At 39.9% G+C, this 20,774-nt stretch overlaps 1 protein-coding gene across 6 annotated transcripts in view; it reads left to right on the top strand.

Annotated features, from left to right (window-relative positions):
- The window catches only part of igf2bp3 (insulin-like growth factor 2 mRNA binding protein 3), a 144,926-nt gene that overhangs the window by 101,204 nt on the left and 22,948 nt on the right, over positions 1 to 20,774 (top strand). For 3 of the 6 annotated variants that reach the window (XM_078238732.1, XM_078238714.1, XM_078238723.1), the window contains 4 exons: positions 164 to 286; positions 376 to 511; positions 3,927 to 4,037; positions 15,307 to 15,372. In XM_078238732.1, coding sequence (XP_078094858.1) covers positions 164 to 286; positions 376 to 511; positions 3,927 to 4,037; positions 15,307 to 15,372 — 436 coding nt within the window. The remainder of the gene's footprint in view (positions 1 to 163; positions 287 to 375; positions 512 to 3,926; positions 4,038 to 15,306; positions 15,373 to 20,774) is intronic. The other 3 variants (XM_078238741.1, XM_078238751.1, XM_078238760.1) reach the window with 1 other exon arrangement.

Here is a 20,774-nt window from a genome sequence, read left to right as displayed (position 1 = left end):
CTACAAAGGCAATAATCAAGTAAATGTATAAATGTCTTAATCTGAATCACTTATAGAGTGTTTTTGCCCTGAAAATGAAGTAAAAATAATTGGGTAAACTAAATGAATCACCATCTGAAAAATTTGCAAACTGGGATTAAATCTCCTATTTACATAATTGCAGCACAGAAGAAATACCTTTAAAGATTTTAGCACACAACAACTTTGTTGGACGTCTCATTGGGAAAGAAGGAAGAAACCTGAAAAAAATCGAGCAAGATACAGACACTAAAATCACAATTTCTCCGTAAGTTTTGGAGCTCTGGATTTCAGTTTTCTGTGCACTGTATTGATGATCTCCTAACAAAATTTGCAATTGTTTTGTTGGTTCTGCAGGTTGCAAGACTTGACCCTTTGCAATCCAGAAAGGACCATTACAATAAAAAGCAGTATTGAAGCATGTTCCAAAGCTGAAGAAGAAATTATGAAGAAAATTAGAGAATCTTATGATAATGATATGGCTGCTATGAATGTAAGTAATCAGCATGTGTTTACTATTCATACAGTGCTGTTATTCCAATCGAGGGTTGTATTTGGAATAGTTAACAATTATCTTTCAATAGTTCCTATAAAATGGACTATGTCCTTTATTGCAAAAACTGCTATCTGCTTGGTCTTTGTAGAGCTGTGTCTCTTGAGGATTAGTAATTTTTCAAATTACAGTAATCTGTAGATTGAATTTCTAATAATCCTTGTGTTCATTCCATATTGTCATAAATCAAACTTGATTAAATTTTGCCAACTAAAATTACACCTTTACAATTCTACCCAAGTGCAGCTGAATTTAGCATCGTGCATTTGATTTTTTTGTTTTGTTGTGCTTTATTCAGAAAATTTGTAATACTATAGTTCAGGTACAATCCAGATATCATAACTTTGGTTAAATTCTAGGGAACCACGCTCCACTTGAAACATTTTGTGACCTATACAGCCAAGGGATGTTGCATTGATTCCAGGCCCTCTCTATGCATTGGCAAGAGGGCTCTGAACTGTGGCCTTTCCCCATTGAAACCTTTTGGTGGATGAGCCAAGCTTAAATGATGATGATAAATTTGTCCCGGTACAGATTGCCCACAAAAAGCAGGAGAAATCAAAGTTGGCCACTTTGTATCAGCTTCCTGGGGAGTCAATAGTAGTGCCAACAAGTGACACCCATCTATGAATAACTCTATGGTTTCCAGCAGATTTTCACTTTGCTACAGACCTTATCACAGTTTTGATCCAGGTGTGCACACCAGCTGAATATTAGCATAGAGCCAAGAGTAAGTGTAAGGTAGAAAACATGACATAAAGCAGCCCTCATAAACCTGAGGTCATTGTGGAAGCCTGCCAGTGGCTGGAATCATACCTGACAGAAGACAGCTGTGGTGGCAGGATACCAATTATTGTAGCCCCAGGGCATTGCTGCTAGATTTTTTTTTAAAGGCAGCATCCTTGACGCAATTTTCTTCAATTGCTACAGCAATGACCTTCAGTTCAGGATCAGGGCTGTTTACTGACAATTCATATTCGGCCCTGTTCATAATGACACCGTGTACCAGCCTATGGCAGGACCTGGACAACATCCAGACTTGGACAAGTGACAAATAACATTTGTGCTGCATAAATGCCAACTAATAACCAGCTATCTGGGACCAGCTGCCTCTTCCTGACTTTCAACCGTCCCCTGCTGCAAGCTGGCATAGATGGCATCATTATCAGGAATTTGTGAATCAAGCTAAACACTGATCTACAACAAACCGTTCCATTTCTGATCTTGTGGGTGGCTGGGGGGAGACCATTGAAATAGGTGAAGATGCTTTGGCTGAAGATACCATTCTGAGAATGTCCTAGGGCTCCTGTACTTTCACTTTAGACCCGGGAAGGTTTCCTTTGACCCACATGAACCTCTGCTTTGTTTAAGCTTTGCTTGCTGCCATTCTTTGTCCCATTCTAGTCAATGACTAGTCCAACTCCCTCTAATTCAGTGCTAGTATTCATGTCTGGATTAAAATGGTGGTGAGGTCTAAAGCTGAATGGTTCTGGCAGAGCTTGAACTGAGCATTGAATCAAATAGATATTTGTGGTGAAATATTGCACTTGCCTTGTACGAGGCACAATTTCAAAATTTGTGAATGATGCAAAACTAGGAAGTGTTGTGAACTGTGAGAAGTGACAGATGAACTTAATGCAGAGACGTGTGAAGTAATTAATTTTGGTAGGAAGAGCACAGAGAGACAATGTAAAATAAAGGATACAATTCTAAAGATGGTGCACATGGGCCTGAATATAAATATGCATAAATCATGGGAAGGACCTGCACAGGTTGAGAGCATGAATAATAAAGCATGCAGCTTCGTAGGCTTTATTAATAGGGGTAAAGAGCTTAAAATAAAGGAAGTTATGTTAAACTTGTACAGAACTCTGGTTTGGCCTCAGCTGAAGTATTGGATCCAGTTCTAGGCATCATACTTTAGGAAGGATGTGAAGGCATTGAGAAGGTTCAGAAAAGACTCGAATGGCTCCAAGGATGAGGAACTTCAGTTATGAAGATAGATTGGAGAAGTTGGACTGTTCTCCTTGGAGAAGTGGAGATTTGATAGAGGTATTCAAAAATCATGAGGTGTTTGGACAGAGTAGATGGGAAAAATTGTTTCCATTAATAAGAAGAAACCAGAATGAAAGGGCAATGCTGTGGAAAGCATGAATTTTCCATTTGCTGTCCAGGTTTGAGACTTGGATGAATTGAACTTGCTACATTACTCCATTGGTGGGATGTTATTTGAAATATTGCTGCTGCTTTTTCCAGTCTTTTTTTTTGGAAGATTTCTGTAGTCGTCAACATTTAATTCCTGATCATACCCAGCTAATAGCCAGGTCCCTCTTCTGGCTAGTACAACATATCCTCCAAGCTGAGTTTGTGCTTTTATTTATTCGTTGTTTTTTTTCACCTTGCATTTTTCTCCTTTATTTTCCTTTCCTCAAGCCAGAAGACTATTCTGTTCTCAGTTCAGGATTTTATCCCTTCCCTGCCAACACATTCAGCTGTTAGACTTCTGCACAGCCATTGTTAATGAGTCCAATTGTAGCTGTGTTCTGTAGGCTTGAAAGAGTGGTACTGAGTTTTCCCTTTTACCATCCTGACCGACATCGTGAGTTAAAACTCTAGTTTTCTTTGAGAATTTATAGCCATCTTAAATTAAATTGAGTACATTCTTCGCTTTACCAAGGAATGCTGATCTAGTAGCAGTTCCATTATACCGAGGAAGCCATTACATCTTTAAAATCTAGTTTAACACATTTTAGGATAGGCCCACCAAATAGCACAAACTTTCATGCTAATTGTTCAGTAAACCAGAGTAGGACACATTTTAACTAAGTACTGCAATGTATTCAAACTAAGTAGGCAAAAGTTTCTTGCCAATTGCAATAAGCATTCCATAATACATAGCTGACAATTCAGTACTAGTGGAGTAATTTCTCAAGTCATGGATTTTGAGGCGTGGAAAAGGAGGTAGCTTCTTGGAGTTCAGTGATGTGGCATGACTTCCAAGTGCTAAGCACAGATCTGGTGCAAAATGGGCAGTTAACTGCAAGGGGATTTGCACTGCTAATTCAGTGATGTGATATTTAACACTTCGGGATCTTCTGCCCTAACTTGTGTAAGACCAAACTAGCTATCCAAAGAGAGCCTTGTGACATTTTATTGTCTTTAAAGGTGCTATACAAATGATATTGATCTTTCGCTTGGCAACAAAAAATAATTGTCCGAGTCTTTCAGCACACAACTCAATGTTTTAAGGAAAGCTAGCTTCTTGACCATATTTTGCGTTTAGCTGTGTGTGTAAGATTGAATAATTTAACTTTTTTGGTCAAAATATTTATACCATAATATTTTACTTTTGCAGCTTCAAGCACATTTAATTCCTGGTCTAAACCTGAAAGCTCTTGGCTTGTTTCCTCAGTCTTCACCTGTACTGCCACCACCTTCTGTACCTCCTGCTTATACTCCATTTGGGGTGAGTGCACTCAGTGATGTCTGATACTTACTATGGGTGTTGCTTTCATAAGCTCTTGCTTAATGGTTTAAATGAAGTAAAGTTCTTGTTAACTGAGTATTTACAGCTTATTGGGACAGTTTGCGACTTGTGACTTAGGCTTTTGTGATATTGCTAGCTCCCATTACTGCAAGTTTTGTATTTCTTGAAGGTAAGTTTATCATATTGATTTACAGTTATTTGTGACCAATTTTAAAGAACTATTGGTAGTTTAATACCTCCAAATGTTGAGGGAAGCATTAACTTAATTGTTCTTCACACTGTCATTCCCTGAGTGGTGATAAGGGAATATGGAAAAATGATGTTTTTGACGTAACGGTCACGCGGACTGTTTCTATTGTCAGTACTTGAACTCACTTGCAAAGTATTCAAATCATTTAAAATTATGGATAGCAACCCAAGCCATGATTTAATTCACTTGAAATGCAAAACCAGAATACAATTAAAATATCTTGTTGACACTCTAGTGCACTTCATGTCCTTTTGAGTGTTGGCATTCTGCCCAGAAAATTAGTTAGATCAGTACAAATAAATTTGCTGTTAATTGCTGGGAATTATTTTGCCCAGTATGCTAAGTAGATAGCTCAGTCTTATCAAGTCGTCAATGATCACAGAGATGAGTCATGACAGGTACTGAAGTCATCTGAAGCATGCATTTTTGGTTAGATCAAGCTCCATGCTAGTTTGAAATTTGTCTGCGTTTTACACCTACAGGCAAAAGCATATTTACTTTGTATATCTTTAGCTCCCGATGAATCATCTGTGGAGATGTACAGAAATAAATGGAAGTCTGTTAATCCTTTCAATTTGCATATAGGACAACCCAATCTGAGGTCTTATGGCACAATGAATGGCATCCCTGCCTCTGAGCTAGAAGCCCTGGTTTCGAGTCCCATTCCACGAAAGATGGCCAAAGAACATGCATTCATAATGCAACCAAACAAGTTGAATATCAATCTGCAAATCCTGCCAACATATGCCAATGGCAGATGGTCAGAGCAGGAGAGTCTCTTGGTCAGCGTGATGGAAAGAAAATTATGGCATTTATCATTATTCATAGTTCCGAACTGCAACATTTAATGTAAAAGTGTATGTTCCCTCAGCAACTCTCATTCCTAGTAGGGTTGTTTGGCTGGACGGCCCTGGTAGATCAAATTGGTGCCAACAGCATGTGGTCCGATCCCTGTTTCAGCTGGGGTCAATTTGGAATTTGTCTCCTTGTTCGACCCAAAGTGGAGATTGCAGCACTGTGGATCGGACATACCTTCGGGTAGAGAACTGAAAAAAAAGACCCAATTATTTTCCAGTATTCTATGAATGTTTAAAAGTATATTAAAGCTTGCAGCTTTGTTGCTGCTGTTGAGCAAGGATAGATATTTGTATGGTGCCTTATCAGGTTGGTTAGTTTTGGAGTTCAGTAACTATTTCATAGGAGATGAGGCAGCCATCAATGCTGACAACTTCCCAAATAGGCCCCTAAATAGTAATAGAGATGTGGAGGAAGAAATTGCTAAGCAGATTATGGATATGTGTGGGGGTCACAGGGTAGTTGTCATGGGGGACTTTAACTTTCCAAATATTGATTGGAAGCTTTTGTAGGTCAAATAGTTCGGATGGGGCAGTTTTTGTGCAGTGTGTGCAGGAGGGTTTCCTGACACAATATGTGGATAGGCCAACAAGAGGTGAGGCCACATTGGATTTGGTACTGGAAAATGAACCGGGCCAAGTGTTAGATTTGGTTGTGGGAGAGCACTTTGGAGATAGTGACCACAATTCGGTATCTTTTGTTATTGCAATGGAGAGGGATAGGGTCGTACGGCAGGGCAAGGTTTACAATTGGGGGAGAGGTAATTATGATGCGATTAGGCAAGAATTAGGGGGCATAAGTTGGGAACAGTAACTGTCAGGGAAAGGCATTCATGAAAAGTGGAACTTTTTCAAGAAACAAATACTGGATGTCCTTGATAGGTATGTCCCTGTCAGGCAGGGAGGAAATGGCCGAGTGAGGGAACCATGGTTCACAAAAGAGGTGGAATGTCTTGTGAAAAGGAAGAGGGAAACTTATGTAGGGATGAGGAAACAAGGTTCAGATGGCTCGATTGAGGGTTACAAGTTAGCAAGGAACGAGCTGAAAAAGGGGCTTAGGAGTGCTAGGAGGGGACATGAGAAGTCCTTGGCGGGTCGGATTAAGGAAAACCCCAAGGCTTTTTACTCTTACGTGAGGAATAAAAGAATGACCAGGGTGAGGTTAGGGCCGGTCAAGGACAGTAGTGGGAACTTGTGTATGGAGTCAGTAGAGATAGGCGAGGTGATGAATGAATACTTTTCTTCAGTGTTCACCAAGGAGAGGGGAAGTAGTTTTTGAGGAAGAGAAGGTGTTACAGGCTAATAGGCTGGAGGAAATAGATGTTCGGAGGGAGGATGTCCTGGCAGTTTTGAATAAACTGAAGGTCGATAAGTCCCCTGGGCCTGATGAAATATATCCTAGGATTCTTTGGGAGGCATGGGATGAGATTGCAGAGCTTTTGGCTTTGATCTTTGGGTCCTCACTGTCCATGGGGATGGTGCCAGAGGAGTGGAGAGTGGCGAATGTTGTTCCTCTGTTTAAGAAAGGGAATAGAAATGACCCTGGTAATTATAGACCGGTTAGTCTTTCTTCGGTGGTTGGTAAATTGATGGAAAAGGTCCTTGGGGATGGGATTTACGACCATTTAGAAAGATGCGGATTAATCCAGGATAGTCAGCACGGATTTGTGAAGGGCAAGTCGTGCCTCACAAATTTGATAGAATTTTTTGAGGAGGTCACTAAGTGTGTTGATGAAGGTAGGACAGTTGATGTCATATACATGGATTTTAGTAAGGCGTTTGATAAGGTCCCCCATGGTCGGCTTATGATGAAAGTAAGGAGGTGTGGGATAGAGGGAAAGCTGACCGTTTGGATAGGTAACTGGCTGTCTGATCGAAGACAGAGGGTGGTGGTGGATAGAAAATTTTCGGATTGGAGGCAGGTTGCTAGCGGAGTGCCACAGGGATCAGTGCTTGGTCCTCTGCTCTTTGTGATTTTTATTAATGACTTAGAGGAGGGGGCTGAAGGGTGGATCAGTAAATTTGCTGATGACACCAAGATTGGTGGAGTAGTGGATGAGGTGGAGGGCTGTTGTAGGCTGCAAAGAGGCATAGATAGGGTGCAAAGCTGGGCTGAAAAATGGCAAATAGAGTTTAACCCTGATAAATGTGAGGTGATTCATTTTGGTAGGACTAATTTAAATGTGGATTACAGGGTCAAAGGTAGGGTTCTGAAGACTGGAGGAACAGAGAGATCTTGGGGTCCATATCCACGGATCTCTGAAGGTTGCCACTCAAGTGGATAGAGCTGTGAAGAAGGCCTATAGTGTGTTAGCTTTTATTAACAGGGGGTTGGAGTTTAAGAGCCGTGGGGTTATGCTGCAACTGTACAGGACCTTGGTGAGACCATATTTGGAATATTGTGTGCAGTTCTGGTCACCTCACTATAAGAAGGATGTGGAAGCGCTGGAAAGAGTGCAGAGGAGATTTCCCAGGATGCTGCCTGGTTTGGTGGGTAGGTCTTATGAGGAAGGGTTGAGGGAGCTAAGGCTGTTCTCTCTCGAGCAGAGGAGGCTGAGGGGAGACTTAATAGAGGTTTATAAAATGATGAAGGGGTTAGATAGAGTGAACGTTCAAAGACTATTTCCTCGGGTGGATGGAGCTATTACAAGGGGGCATAACTATAGGGTTCGTGGTGGGAGATACAGGACGGATATCAGAGGTAGATTCTTTACGCAGAGTGGTTGGGGTGTGGAATGGACTGCCTGCAGTGATAGTGGAGTCAGACACTTTAGGAACATTTAAGCGGTTATTGGATAGGCACATGGAGCACACCAGGATGATGGGGAGTGGGATAGCTTGATCTTGGTTTCAGATAAAGCTCGGCACAACATCGTGGGCCGAAGGGCCTGTTCTGTGCTGTACTGTTCTATATTCTATTGAACAGCAATAGGATGAATCAGCAGCTAATCTACATTTTGAGGATCTGAGCAGAACATTCTGAATGGTAGAATTAAGGATAAGGAGGAATAGGAATGCATTCTTTGAATAAAAATATGATAGGTTAATCTCTAAATATTACTACAGCTGTGCCATGGAGAATGGTTTTTCCTAAAAAAATGGGGTCTTTAAAGCAGTTTTCAATGATATTGTATTTGCTGGATATCTGAGTTGCCTTTATCAATGATCCACTATTGCCTCCAATTAAGCATTGGAAAAATTATGATCAAGAGCAGGAATCCAGACAGAGATTTTATTGCCATTATGTAATCGTGCTGAGGACAATTGCATTCCTACCACTATGGATGAATGTAGCTAACAGTCTTGGGGAATTGGCCCTGGAAGCTTCCTTGGCTATTTTTTAAGTTGTGAAACATGTCATTATTTTGCATTTGTTTATAACTTTATTTGGGTTTGCAGAAATATCAGTTGTTGTGGAAATGTCGAATGTTTAGATTTGATGCCACAGTAAGTGAAAGTTAATGTAGAAAATTGGAAATATTTCATGTTTTTTGCAATGGGGGAAAAGGTTGATTTAGAATGCAGGAATATTGAGGATATAATTTTAAAATTTACTAGGTTATGTCCCATGTGTTGGATACACAACTGGGGACTGTAATCATTTGAAGCAGGAACAGATGATGGGAGATCATTAGATCATGTTCAGATGTATTATAGGGTGAAATCTTATCAAAAATGCAGGAGTGTTTCTGGCGAGAAAACTGGTGTGTTTCTCTCCAGAGAAACCAGACTTCTTGCTCGCTGCACCTTGCGATTCTCTGCCAAAAAACAATCAAGTGGGTGTGCACAGTAACAAAACCCAAACCAGTCATTGACGGCATCCCCTGGCGTTCTCGGCCTCTGCCCTGAGATAAGCAAGTTCACAATTGCTGTCTTCTACAGTGAAGATGGATACAAGGTACTTGTTTAATGCCTTTGCCATTTCCTCCTTCCCTATTTATGATTTCATCTGTTTCTTCTTCCAATGAGCTCATGTTTGTTTTGACGAATCTCTTTCCATTTACTTGTCTATTGAATGTTTACAGTCTGCTTTTATGTCTCTTGCTGGTCTACTGTTTATCTTTTCTTACCAACAACTTGGTTCCCTTTTGCTGAATTCTAGATTCCTCCCAATGCTTTGACTTGCTATTCTTACATAAATCTTTTGGAAATCTGAATATACCATGTCCATAGATTCTCCTTTATTCCTTGTTATTTCTTCAAGGAACTCCTCAAAACCATGTTGATTTTATGATTTGCTAAATATCCTACTAAAACCTTCTAAAGAATGGATTCCAGCACTAACTGGTCTATCGTTTCCTCTTTTCTGTTTCCTCCTTTCTTGAATGAAGGTGTTACATTAGCTATTTTCCAAACCACTGGTACCCTTCCAAAACCTGAGGAACTTTGGAAGATGATAACCAATGCATCCATTGTATCTACAACCACTTTTTCTAAGACCTGAGGATGCAAGCAACTGGTCCGAGAACTTGTCAGCCTTTAGGTCTAATAGTTTTCCCAACACCTTTTACCCTGACAATGGTGATCGTTTTAAGTTCCTCCCCCTCGTCATCTCCAAGTTTCTTTCAGAAATTTTCTAAGGCTTCTGCTGTGAAGTTGGAGACAAAATACCTGTTTGCTTCTTGTTTTCCCAAAATCAATTCTACAGTTAGGACCAACGCTACTCCTTTCCTATTTAAATACTTGTAGAAACCCTTGGTATTTGGTTTTATATTACTAGCTAGCTTTCTCTCATTCTCTCTTTTCTCCCTCAAGTTATTCTCATCTGACCTACCACTAATCTTTGCAGATTTATGTTTCTTTCAATTTGATAGTATTCTTCCTTATTTGGCCATGATTTTTTTTAATTCATTTTGCCCGACATGAGCATCACCAGCTGGGCCTGCTATTATTGCCTGTTCCTAACTGGCCTCTATTTGAGGGCATTTGCGACTCAACCAAATTATGTATTCTTTTCAAGAGAGTCTTTCTCATGGGATAAATCTTTGGTGAGTATTGGTTAATAGCTGGTTATGAGTCTGCCACTGCATCCCTGCTGTCCTACCTTTATCCTAGTTTCCTGGTTCACCTCTGCTCCCTTTATCTTCATACCCTTATTACCTTTACTCAAGTTTAAAACTCTCTAGATTTTAAACCGTAGATTTGAACTTGTCATTTTCAGATATGTTGGATAATTTGACTCTTCCCTAGAGGCCCTTTCACTACACAGTTATGAATTATCCCTTTTCTCATTGTACAATGCTGGATCTAAAATAGTTTGTTCCCTATTCCTCAACATACTGATCTAGAAACCATTTTCAATGCATTCCTGAACAACAACAACTCTACATTGTTACTGCAAATTTGGTTTGCCCTAGTGTCTTTGTCGCATGTGTCTCTTAATTCTTTGATATATACTGCCCTACACTGCAACTAGTATTTAGGGGGTCTATAACAATATTTTTCCAATGTTTTCTGAGCTAAAACCCTTTCTCCCAACTTTTTTTATCCCATCCTTCATTGGAGCTACACCTTTTTCATATTTCCTATCTTTTCTAAAAATTAACTCCTGGAATATTTTGTTCCCAACCATGGGCGCTTGGACTTTGTAATGATTATTAAGTCAAATCTAATAATTTCTATTCATGTGATTTGTTGTGAGTGCTTGCATTTGGATATAGTATATTTAGATCCGACTTTTTCAGATTTTCCTGACATTACCTTAGTCACTGATGCCCTAGTAACTTTGTTGCACTCTTTTCCCTTTCCTGGACCATTGCATATTTTACTCAAAACACTACGTTGTGCTAGAACCATAAAATTTCCTTGCTGTTTTTGCATTTGTCTTTTCCTCTATTTCCTTTATTAGTTTTAATACCCTGTTAACTGCCCTAGTTGTTCAATTTGCCAGGAAGCTGGTGCCAGCCCAGTTTAAATAGAGCCAGTCCAATGACATAGTTCTTCCTAGTACTATTCAGGTGAAGTAAAACTTCTGCCTCCCACACCATTTCAGCCACATTTAACTTTTTAATCTGTTTACCTGTATGCCAATTGACATGTGACTCAGATAGCAATCCAGGGGTTTTACTTTTGCCTTTTATTTATCCCTATTTTCTCAAATACATTCAACATCATTCCTAATTCTAACTGTCATTGACACATGAATGGCCTCCTGCATTATGGCGTTCTGTTTGGCCATCTACCCTGCAGTCCATGTCTTCCATACTTGTAAGTCCGAGGCTGAGGCTTGTCCATTACTACACCCTGGATCCCCATACCTGTCTGACTCAGTCATGCAACCCTGTCTCTGTCCCTGTTCATTGACCAACTCTAAAACTCTACTTAATCCAAAGGAAGTGACTGCCTCTTGGAACAAAGAGCCTACGTAACTCTTTGCCCTTCCTGATGCCATAGCAAAGTCTGCAGCTCAGACCCCAGCTAAGCAACTCTTGCAGACACCTATTACATATATGGTCATCTGGGACCAAGATGCACTCCACAAACTTAAATGCTGCAGTTAGAGCATACCACCTGCCCTTCTGTGACAATCTAACTTGCAATTACGAAATATGAAAGCATACGTTATTTATTTTCTTAACTAGCTTTCAACCTATTTCGAAGTTATTTAAGTTAGAATCATAGAATCCCTACAGTGCAGAAGGAGGCTATTGGGCCTGCACCGACGACAATTCCACCCCGTAACCCCACATATTTACCCTGCTAATCTCCCTGACACTGAGGAGCAATTTAGCATGGCCAATCCACCTAACCCACACACCTTTGGACTGTGGGAGGAAACCAGAGCATCCAGAGGAACCCCACGCAGACACGGGAAGAACATGCAAACTCCACACAGTGACCCAAGGCCAGAATTGAACCCGGGTCCCTGGCGCTGAGGCAGCAGTGCTAACCACTGCCATCCATAAATAGCTTTCACCTTGAGAAATACTTAAACCTGAAAATTCCCAGTTGCACCAAATTCCTGACTTTAGCAATCTGTTATCGAAGTGCTCCAAAAGTCTAATGATGAGGAAACAATCATCGATTGTTGTAAAACCCCATCTGCTTTGCTGATATCCATAAGGAAAGGAAATCTGTTGCCCTTACTGGTCTGGCCTATGTGTCTCCAGGCCTGCCTCAATGTGGTTGACTTGTAAACGCCCTCAGAGGGGCAATACATACTGGCCCAGCCAGCAACACCCACATCCCATGAATAAATAAAGAAAAAAGAAAGGTAACAAGGTTGCACAGCCTTTCGTGCAAGAGTCTTGTGAATCATTGCTAAACTTTGGTCTGTAATACTCAAGTGCCCCTGGTTACATTCATAGAAAGACCTGGGCTGTATTGTATACTGTTGATAGTTTGGTAGCTTGCACGTTATGAGGTGAACTACCAGCACTTCAAGTTTTGCGCTACTACACAAGAGCTAAATTAGTGTTCCCATTAAACCAAGAGGTGCAATCAGTATCTGTGCCAACAATCCATATTCTTTTACATTTGATTGTAAGTCATGTTCCGGCTGAAACTTCATGTGATACATTGACCCAGTGTTATGGGTCTAGAGGTACCCTGTAAGTATTGGTTATCCTGTAGTCACTGTCTCCTATCTCTGACATAGCAATGCTTGTAAATTCCTTGGGTTGGTACCTTTTCATAGGTCCCTTTTTATAGTTGGGTTTGATTATTTCCAATTACTGCAATTATGCTGTACTCTATATTAAAGTTGGTATGTTTGGTTTACTCCAATGACTTTTGACAGTGGCTCCATCTCCTGGCTGCAGGGCTGTTGAGTATGGCTGACATTAGATTGCCAAATCTTGAAAACCAAGAAGTTCACTAAATGGTCTGCTCATTTAAGCAATAATTTCCTGAAATCATTGAGAACTATTTCCAGAAATATATCTACATAGTATTAATCACCTTTAATACTTGTACTATGCAGATTTTCCTCCATTTCTTACATTTTACCTGTATTAAAGCTTTAGGTCATGAATAACAGTTTAATTATTCATGATGTCCAATAAGGAAAATGTACAAGTGAAGGATTTGCTGGGTGCAACTTTCTGGTTAAGCTGAATGTTAACTCCTGCATTACTGAGATTTGGGGGTGCAACCGCCAAATCAAAGTAGAAAAAATTGTAAGATAGCTGTACAAAATGGCCACTGATAGCTGTATGCACGTGCAGTGGTTCGCGCTGCGCAGAAAACCCATGTCGCTCTGCTGTGCCCAACCCCAGCCTGTGCATGCAGCAATAACATCTCTCAATTATGTCAGTACACTCTTGCGTAACTGTATAGTATTAATAGCTCCATCAAGGAAGTTTTATCTTTTTACCGCTGGCTGGGATTAATTGAAACCTGATTAACTGCAGCCACTTTCTGTATGAGTTCATAACATTTTGCGCAGAGCACTCCTGCTTGGAGACGATCGCAAGGCAGACTTCCACCTCTGACAACTTGCAGCAACATTAGTGCTCCCTCTACAAATTTAGTTTCACTTGAATACATATTCAAATAGTTACGTTTGGGTGTTTTCTCTGTTTAGTGGATATAGGACTATTGTGTTAACATTATGGAGCTATTAGGGATGGATACAAGAATGCAGCCACCTAAAACCGAGCTGAGATGCTTTGAGCAGCGCCATCTTTGTTACTGGTCACTGCCACTCACAATGATGTCACAGAGTAACACACACAAACTGTGCATGCATGACATTGGCAGTAAACGCAGCCTTTTCTCAATGTGTAAATTCCAGCTGCTTTCATCCTGATTACGTTCCCATAAATTGTTCATGGAACATCAAATGTTTTTGAGAGCTATAGTTGTAAAAGAACACTTTTGCAAGGTAACTTTGAATTTCATGCAAAAATAATTTTAAATATATGCACATTTAAAGCCATTGGTCTGAAAGGTCTCCTTTGCAATAATAAATTTCCTCTCCACAAATTTGAAGTCAGTTTGTATAAAATGAGGTGCACAGTACGTAAAGGCTCAGTAAACTGTATTCATTTTGAAATTCTTTATTGGTCATGTTAAGGTCCTATATATGTTCCACTGTAATTGATTCAATTGAACATTTTCGCTCCTATACTGATGCAGCCATAGACTGGGCTCAGTACATGTAAATCACTGTCGTCAGCATAGGATTGCTATTTTTTCTACCTGGATCTGGTTTGATACCAACACCAATTTGTCGTCGACTTCAATTTAGATTATGCTGAACATTAGAGGTGGAGTGTGTGTCAAATCCATTTATTCCATGCGCTGTACAGCTGGGATATTTGATCCACCAGATTTGTTGCCTGAATTTTCTGCTTGATTGCACTGATTCTGTTTTGAGCACATTTTGCCCTAAATTGAAAAGAGATTGTAAATTTTTATGTACTAATTACTTTTAGCACGACTTTGGGTTTCTGCTGTCACTTGCACTAGTTTTAATGGCATTAGAAGCTGATCAACTGCCCCACTTTTCTCCTTCCTGGGCCACTGCAACCACCATTTGAAGTTACTACCAGCTGGGTTAATTTTCAGCCTCTAGGAGAGACGCTAAAAATTAATTCGTTCGTTTAGGTACAAGGACACTAGGAATATTTTAAAACTTTCTAATTCACTAGAATGGAACTGGTGTGCCCTCGTGCAGAGAGGAATAGTCCTGTAAATCCTACAACATTTTTTTTAAAAAATCTATTTACCCACAGGTGGATGATTGACACTGATTTTAGCAAAGCTTATATTTTTCTGATGAGCAAAAGCTTTATTAATCAAACTGTGCCTAGTTATCATTCTTTTTTAAAGATCATTCCATACTATATTCCTAGATATATTTATTAAATTATGTTTTAAAACTGGGGGAGGGGCAAACCACTTTCAAAACTAGCACTTCACCAATTTACACCTGATGTGGAAACTATCCTGTTGTCTGTATGCTTTGTTTTTGATAATTTATGCTATAAAATGTAACGTATTGTTTGTAGTTTGTACACAAAACAATATCCTTGTATATTTGTACTTTCCTTTTGGCTGTTAACATTTTTTTGATAGTGAAACACGTAAAATTTCTATTTCATATCTTCACTGTTTTTGATTTGGCATCTGTAGTAGAAAGCTGAATTGAAGTTCTGAGCAGAAACTGAAGTTACTTAAATGCCCATTTTCTTTGATTTAGAGCTATCCAAATTTCTGTGATGTGTATGAGGTATCGAGCATTGCTTCAGGGGGCCAGCAACTAGCTGTAAGTGACTATTTTTAGTCTGCTATGCACAGCACTGTTTGCCTGACCTGCTTTCCTGCTGAAGATGTTGTAATGATAGAACTATCTTCACGTTAAAAATATATAACCTGCATAAATGGAACTTATTTTAGTGTGATAGGTTTATTGAAGTCTTATGTCAACAAAAATGGTCTGACATTCACTTATCCTTCATGGTTCACCTGCACAGCCTTGCTTTGGTAATCTAATTTGCCCGTTTTACAATGGTCATGTAAGATGATCCCAAAATAATTTGCAAAATGCAAAACAGCTATCCACTCTAGTTTCATCTAATTGTCATTGGATATCAATGAAGGGAGGGGAGAAAAAAAACTTAATTAGCCAAATAGATATTGCTGGAACAGGGCATCTCGCTGGACTTCTGTACTCTTCAGCTCTTCTTTTGCATTGTAACTTGCTGAAAGTACGAGCTGGTAACAGTGAGACAGACGTGGGATCTCTGAATGATGGGGCCAACACTATTGTTTCTGAACCAAAGTTTTACCCATTTGAGAAAGAGACAAAGTAACAAATTAGGTGTGATTTGGGGTCAAAACAGATGCAGAAAGAAATTGGATAGAGAGAGAAAAATTGATAAAGGAAAAGTGTTTTTTTTTTCTTTTAAATTGCCATTTCAATTTGCCAACTGGAAAAATGCGACTCACAGTTTAAATTCTTCAATTCTGGGTCAGAACTGTTGATTCACACTGCATTATCAATGATCACACAGTTAAAGAGTACTACTAGTTTTTAGTCACCAGACTTGGCATTCTATATTTAGTTTAATATGCAGGTAATGTGCAAACGATTTGAAAGTAATGGGTTGGCTAAAATATATATAGCTAAGTGATAGATGCGGTTTGTAAAAAGCCAAACATCAGAGTGGCATAAACTAAACTGGCAAATTCTGAAGGTTGGAAGCACTCATCCTTTCCTTTAAACTGCTGAAGGTGACGTGCATCTTTAATACATCAACTTTACAGCACGATCCAATGTAATGAATGAGGCAGCAGCAATATTTTCTTCCTTTTTTGTTTTTAACATATGAATGTAGGAAACGAGCACAATATTTTGCTCAAGATGTTGATGCCTTTTGTTATGGACTGCTGCAGCTTTTGAACCACTCGGCTAATGAATCTCTGAATTAATTGTACTATAAATGTCTTGAATTATTGAAGGATATTCGGGGATGGAGTCTTGCAGTTGCCTTTTCAAGGATTCATCTGAAAGTCGCACCTTGTGTCAAACACTCTGGTTCAAAGAAAGATGATGGCCACTGTAATCAGTGTCTTGCCTATCTCTAGAAGCATAAAAAATAGAAGCAGAATTAGGCCATTTGGCCCTTTTGCCTGCTCTGCCATTGTGATCATGGCTAATCTCCAACTCAATCGCTTGATCCTGCCTTCTCCTCTCTCCTCTCTCTCCCCCCCCCCCTCCTCCCCCCCCCCCCCCCCCGCCCCCAATCATTTGATCCCTTTCACCCAAAAGCTATATCTAACTCTTTGAAAACTGTGTTTTAGCCTCAACTGCTTTCTGTGGTAGCAAATGCCATAAGCTGACCACTAGCTGTCCAGTTATTTCAAAATTTGATAGGTTTCTATGCAATTTCCCCCTCATTCTCTAAACTCCAGCAAGTATAATACTAACCGACTCTAGCTCTCCTCATTTGTCAATCCCACCATTCCAGGAATCAGTCTGGTAAACCTTTGCTGCACTCCCTCTATAGCAAGAACATTCTTTCTCCGAGACCAAAACGTCACATCATATACTAAGTGTGGCCTCGCCAAGGCCCTGTATAACTACAGCAGGACATCCCTCTCCTGCACTCGGATCCTCTCGCAATGAAGGCCAACATACCATTTGCCGCCTTTACTGTCTGCTGCACCTGCATGCTTACCTTCAGCAATTGGTGCACCCAGGTCTCGTTGCACATTTTCCCCCCTCAATTTTTTTAGCCATTCAGATAATCTTCCACTTTGTCTTTGCTACCAAAGTGGATAATTTCACATTTATTCACATTATACTTCATTTGTCATGCACTTGTCCACTCACTCAGCTTGTCCAAATCACACTGGAGTGTAATTGCATCCTCCTCACAGCTCATCCATCCACCCATTTGTGTCATCTGCAAATTTGGATATGTTGCACTTAGTTCCATTTGTGAATAACTCGGGTGCTAGGGACTATTCCCTGCAGTACCCCACTAGTCACTGCTGCCGTTTGGAAAAGGCCCATTTATTCCTAATCATTGTTTCCTGTCTTCCAGCCAATTTTCTATCCATCTCAATACACGACCCCCAGTCCTATGCGCTTAAATTTTACACGCTCATCTCTTATGTGGAACTTTGTCGAAAGCCTTCTGAAAGTCCAAATTAACCATGTCCACTGGCTCCCCTTCGAGTGTGATTCTAAGCGTGATTTCCCTTTTGTGATTTTCCTAGTGCTGGCACACAATATGCCGATCTGCTAACACCAGAAAAATTCTAGAAGAAAAATCTGGATTGCATCCTATAATATGATCTACATGGGCATTGCACTACTCTCACTCTGGGGTGTGAGGCAGCAAATTCCAAGCAAATAACATGATGCTTGGATATGAATTAAAGCACAAACAACAGGGCCATCTTGTTTTAAATGCATTCTTGGGATTTTGGCTTGGATCTCTAGAATTTTTAGAGAGCATATCAGAGCTAACTTAAACTTTGAAGGCAAGATTACCACCAACACATTGAATAGTAACCAAATTTTCTTAATGATGCGCAGTAATTGAAAATGTTACAGCTACTGTTTTTAAGCAGACTTTTGCTTTCTGGATTCCTTTTCAGGTTTAACTAGAGGCACATGCACAGAGACATGCTTTGAATGTGTTTGTGACATTACTGCTGGTTACATTATTTTGCAAGGCACATGCTGTTATCTTCAGGTTTCAGTACGAGGTGAGCTGTCACCATCCGAGAGTCAAGTCCCAATGTCTGTAATCATTCACAGAGGTGGATACTTTTTAATGAATACTTTGGAGGGAAATGCTGAGGGGCAAATGTTTCCTGATGCACTGAGTGGGGGATGGGGGGCTGGAGGGAATGGATTACCTTTAAACCAGTCACTGAGTTGGGCAGTTGGTGATAGAAAACTGAGGCACTTGGGAGTGTTACTCACAAGGAGCTGGTGCCATAATAATTCCTTTGGTGAATGCCAAAAGAGGCACAGAAATTAGCTGTGGGCTTACTGAAGAGGATGTTAAGCCTGAGAGGCATAGAGATTGAAGAGTAGTAGTGATGAGCTTGGTTAGGGATTGAGTAACATATGGAACCTAAAAGATGTCTTGCTGCACTAGAGATAAAAGAAAGGATACTGTGGAGCCAAAGCAATGGGAAAGGATTGAACTAACATATTCAGATAGATAAGATTTGATCAAAAATGAGAATTTCTGAATGATTCATAAAAGGTGAGGCTGATTGCAAAGATGGTGGATGATTTGAGCAATTATTTTGCATCGACCTTCACTTAGAGGGTGCATGTCACAGCCCGGAAATAGCGCTAAGTCTGTAAATGGAAGGGAGGAACAAACTCAGAAAAATTACAATCACCAGGGAAATGGTATTGAGCAAATTGTTGGGCCTACGGTCTGACAAATCCCCAGGTCCAGGTGGACTTCACCCTAAGGTCTTGAAAGAAATGGGTAATGCGACATCTAACACACTGGTTTTAATCTTCCAAAATTCCTCCAATCAGGGAAAGTTCCATTAGATTGTAAAATAGCAAATATGATTCCCTTTATTCAAAAAGGGAGACAGAATGTTGGAAACTACAAGCCAGTTAGCCCAACACCTGTCGTAGGGAAAATGTTAGAAGCCAAAGCAGGGAACTTAGAAAAATTCAAGATCATCAGGCAGAGTCAACATATTTTGAAGCAAGGGGAATCATGTTTAGTCAATCTATTGGGGTTTATTAAAGGAGTTGCATATGCTGTAGATAAAGGGGAGCCGGTGGATGTACTGTGCTTAGATTTATGTAGGGAATAACATATTGGCGTTGATAGAAGATTGGGCTAGCTCATCAACAGTTGGCATAAATGGGTTTTTTATGGTTGGCAAGATGTGATGAGTGGTGTACAACAGGGATCAGTGCTGGGGCCTCAACTCTTTACAATTTAAATTATTTGGATGAAAGGACTGAAGGAATGATTGCTAAATTTGCTGATGACATAAAGATAGGTACAACATTAAATTGTGAAGAGGATGTAAGTAGACTACAAAGGATGGTAGGTTCAGTGGGCAAATGTCTGGCAAATGGAGTATAATCTGACCAATGTGAAATTGTCCATCTTGGCAGGAAGAATAAAAAAAGAAGCTTGTTATCTAAATGGTGAAAGATTGCAGAACTTTAATGTGCTGAGGGATCTAGGCATCCTAGTGTATGAATCACGAAAGGCTGGCATACAGGTACAGCAAGTAATTATGAATGCTAAGCAAACATTGATTGAGAGAGGAACTGATTACAAAAGTAGGGAGGTTCTGCATCAGTTTGACAGGGCATTGATGAGACCATATCTGGAGCATTGTGTGCAGTATTGGTCTCCTTATTTACAGAAAGATGTACATGCTTCAGAAGCAGTTCAGAAGGTTTACTAGACTTAATACCAGAAATTGGTGGGTTGTCCTATGAGGAAAGTTTGGAGAGGCTAGCCTTGTACTCACTAAAGTTTAGAGTAAGAGGTGATTTGATCAAAACCTTAGAGTGGCAGGGCAGGCGCGAAGGATTGTGTGGCCTACTCCTGCTCCTGATTTGGATGGATCTTCATATAAGAAGCTGACTAGAATTTCAGAGCAATCACAATCCCCAGGATAAATTGCCTAGTTGGAGTTGAGTTGGGGAAATGGGAGAGTGGTGAGCTTGCATTTAAGTTCTAAGAGCATTGTAGGAATTCTTTGGATTTTATTGTTCTAAGCCTTGAATTTAAGAGCGGTGAAACAGATGCCATCATCCTAGTTATTTAAATAGCTGAAAATATTTTTATTTTTTGGGACATTGCAGGAGAGGACAGAAACCCTAACCCTGAATTAAACGCATCTTTGCATGACATTGATGGTGTTTATATTAAATTGCCTGAATTTGTTTAGAACAAGAATTGTATGCAATTAAAATAAATATAAATTGAACTAATTGGGACAAAATTGTTTAGCAATTGCAACGGAAAATTGGACATTTTTTTAAAGAACATTATCCGTTGCAGAAGTAAATGAGAGGTTTAATCATATGATTTAATTTGAGTTTTAGTTGCTTTTCCCTACTGATTTCCCGAGTTTTTTCTAATCTGAATGTTGTCTGACTTGAAACCAAATAGATTTCCTCAAATATGATTTTTCAAAGTCGAGATTGGGTTT

The sequence above is a fragment of the Mustelus asterias genome, chromosome 2, assembly GCF_964213995.1.
Source record: "Mustelus asterias chromosome 2, sMusAst1.hap1.1, whole genome shotgun sequence".
NCBI classification, from domain to species: Eukaryota; Metazoa; Chordata; class Chondrichthyes; order Carcharhiniformes; family Triakidae; genus Mustelus; species Mustelus asterias.
The sequence above is the reverse complement of the archived record's forward strand: the minus strand, read 5'-3'. Positions and strand labels throughout refer to the sequence as shown.